The sequence below is a fragment of the Oryzias melastigma genome, linkage group LG6 (genome assembly GCF_002922805.2).
Source record: "Oryzias melastigma strain HK-1 linkage group LG6, ASM292280v2, whole genome shotgun sequence".
Classification (NCBI taxonomy): domain Eukaryota; kingdom Metazoa; phylum Chordata; class Actinopteri; order Beloniformes; family Adrianichthyidae; genus Oryzias; species Oryzias melastigma.
The window spans coordinates 14641637-14644076 of record NC_050517.1 but is presented as its reverse complement, the minus strand read 5'-3'; the positions used below and the strand labels follow the sequence as shown (position 1 = coordinate 14644076).

Sequence of the window (2440 nt, the reverse complement as noted above, 5' to 3'; positions counted from 1 at the left end):
AGAGGTCAGAATCAAGTCAAAGGTATGTTTACTGCAATAAAAAAAAAGAAAAACCCACACACAGACGGTTAAACTCGGTACAAAAAAGTAAACAGTTCGTCACTTCTCTTTTTTTTTCCTTTTTACCAGCACATTTCTACTAAATACATACTTGTGAAGAATATTTGTAAATGTATCACGTCTGAAGTCAGACTTTTCAGTTAAATTTCACTCATAATCCTGCATTAAATCTCACGATTTTTCAGAGCTGTGTCACTCAGGGGCTTTTCTGAGGAAAGCACAGATGTTGCAAGACCTCAACTTCCTGATTCTTTATCTCAGCCCTGTTAACATCACACACTAATGTACATGTTACTGAATTACTTAAGAAAACATAATGGAATAAATGTAAAAAAAAACACTATAAGTGGCATAAAATTGTATAACGCACACAAGATACTAATTCTAATTCCACACACGTGAGTGGTTTACAGACACTGACCAGTGGCATCTTTTGCTTTTTGTAAACTAATAACTCATTTGAAGCAGAAAAACTTCAGATCCCTCAGGACGGAGATGATTCAAACTGATTTTCAGTGCAGCTAGAAAGACGCGGCATAATACAATTTGGCTGCTTTAAAACAAATATTTTGAAAGAAGTTTTAAAAGTAAGTAAACACTTAAACTTTTGTTTCCTTTCTCTTCTGCGGTTCGTTTAGCTTCTGGTCCAGTCTGCTTTTGGAGAGCGTCTGACGCCTGAGTTTGGGACCAGAGGCGGGCGGACAGTTCTCATCTGTTTTTGCATCGCAGATCCTGGCGGCGGAGCGGCGCTTTGCCGGGACGGGTTCCCCGTCCCGGGCGTTGGCTGAGCCCCCCTGCTGTTGGGCCATCGCCGTGCGTAGGCTGTTGAGCCACTGCTGCTTGTGGTAAACGTCGCTGACGTGCAGGGTGTGGGTCTGGCAGTGGGAAGCATCCGTGGAGCTCACTCGGAAAACGTTCTTAGCTAGAAACACAGACAGGAAGAGAGTCATATCATAAATAAAGATTTGTGGGCCAAAACTGAAGTAATTCCTGAACAAATGAGCAAAACCTACAATGCCTCTGCAAACATTTCAGCATAGAATTTCCATAGAGTATACTTAAAATCTTCATTTGGTGAGCCCTTTATGATTACATTGCAGGTTAAAGCTGTTTTTATTTAACTTCTGTGCCAATAGTTCACTTAAACATGGCTTACTTTGTTGTAATAAAAATTAATCTGTTGTTTTCTTTAGAAATGCTCCTTCAAACATCGACTTCCTGCTTCACACCATAAGCAGAAGATTGAGAGAGCAGATAGACAGGAAGTACTGAACTATTTTAGCAGTTTACCAAAACCAGAGGCAGAGAAAGACAGAAACCAAAGCCTAAACTAGATCAACAGGACAATGTTTCTACTACCGCTTTATCTTTCAAAACTTCTCCACTCAGAGGGTGTTGTGTTACTCTAAAGAACACTGGAATATTTCACTTGCATTTTTTTCACTCCAGTTCAACATGTAGAACTGCATTAAACTTTAAAAGTTCATGCCAGTAGCCACATCTTTTTCAAAGCAGAAATCTTTTTATTTTATTTTTTACAAAATATGTAAAATAATTTACTTGTCATTTGCATAATTTGGACTCTAAATACGATAAACATTCAGCAGTTTCATGTTAAAAAATGTAAACCTATTAATTATTGGTGTGACTTTAAGCCTTATTACAAAGATTGCCTGGAATAGTTGGAGATTAGAAATTAGAAAGCTATGATTAGATGCATGTTAGTTTATTTATTGATATGGCTTTACTCTAAAAATGTTCCCAGTGGTCTTTTAATTATAATTATTCCGTTTTTAGCTAAAAATAAAAAAAACCTGTGTCGTTTTCTTGGACATAATTTCTGCAGAGTGGCAGCTTAGAAATCAGTCCGTCACACCCCCAACCTAACATTACAGGTGCAACAAAAATACTGAGCAATATTTGGACAGTTTTGACCCAGATACCAGCTCAGACGAGGAAGACAAAGATGGACATGGATCTATTTTTCGACAAGTGGATGCATGAGGATGGAGCGGAGCAGAGAGGTTGTGGCCCACCAACTGAATCCCCCACTTCAAAAATACAAGCTTTGATAACAGCATTCTCTCATCTATTCCTGATTCACAATGATTTGAATAAACGCTTTTCATCAGCAACTTCTCTATCACCTCCAATCTACATGTGAAGAGTCTCGGTGGACAGCTCTCTCTCTTTCCACACCCACATCAGCACCTGTATCACCTCAGACTGCCTACATCCTGGTTCACAGCCTCGTCACCAGTCACCTCGACTACTGTAACTCCCTCCTCATTAGCTTCCCTCATAAACTTCTCCATCAATTTCACCTGGATAGAGTCTTTTGTGAAAGTTTTAGGTTTTTTTGGGCACAATGGGGTTTAAA

General features: G+C 39.1%; 1 protein-coding gene across 1 annotated transcript in view; it reads right to left on the bottom strand.

Moving 5' to 3' along the window:
- Positions 1 to 11: 11 nt before the first annotated feature.
- Positions 12 to 2440, bottom strand: part of LOC112152911 (neuroepithelial cell-transforming gene 1 protein) — an 8387-nt gene continuing 5958 nt past the window's right edge. Inside the window, exon 12 of the mRNA XM_024282767.2 lies at positions 12 to 982. Within this exon, the coding sequence (XP_024138535.1) occupies positions 660 to 982 (323 nt within the window). The 3' untranslated portion in view covers positions 12 to 659. The remainder of the gene's footprint in view (positions 983 to 2440) is intronic.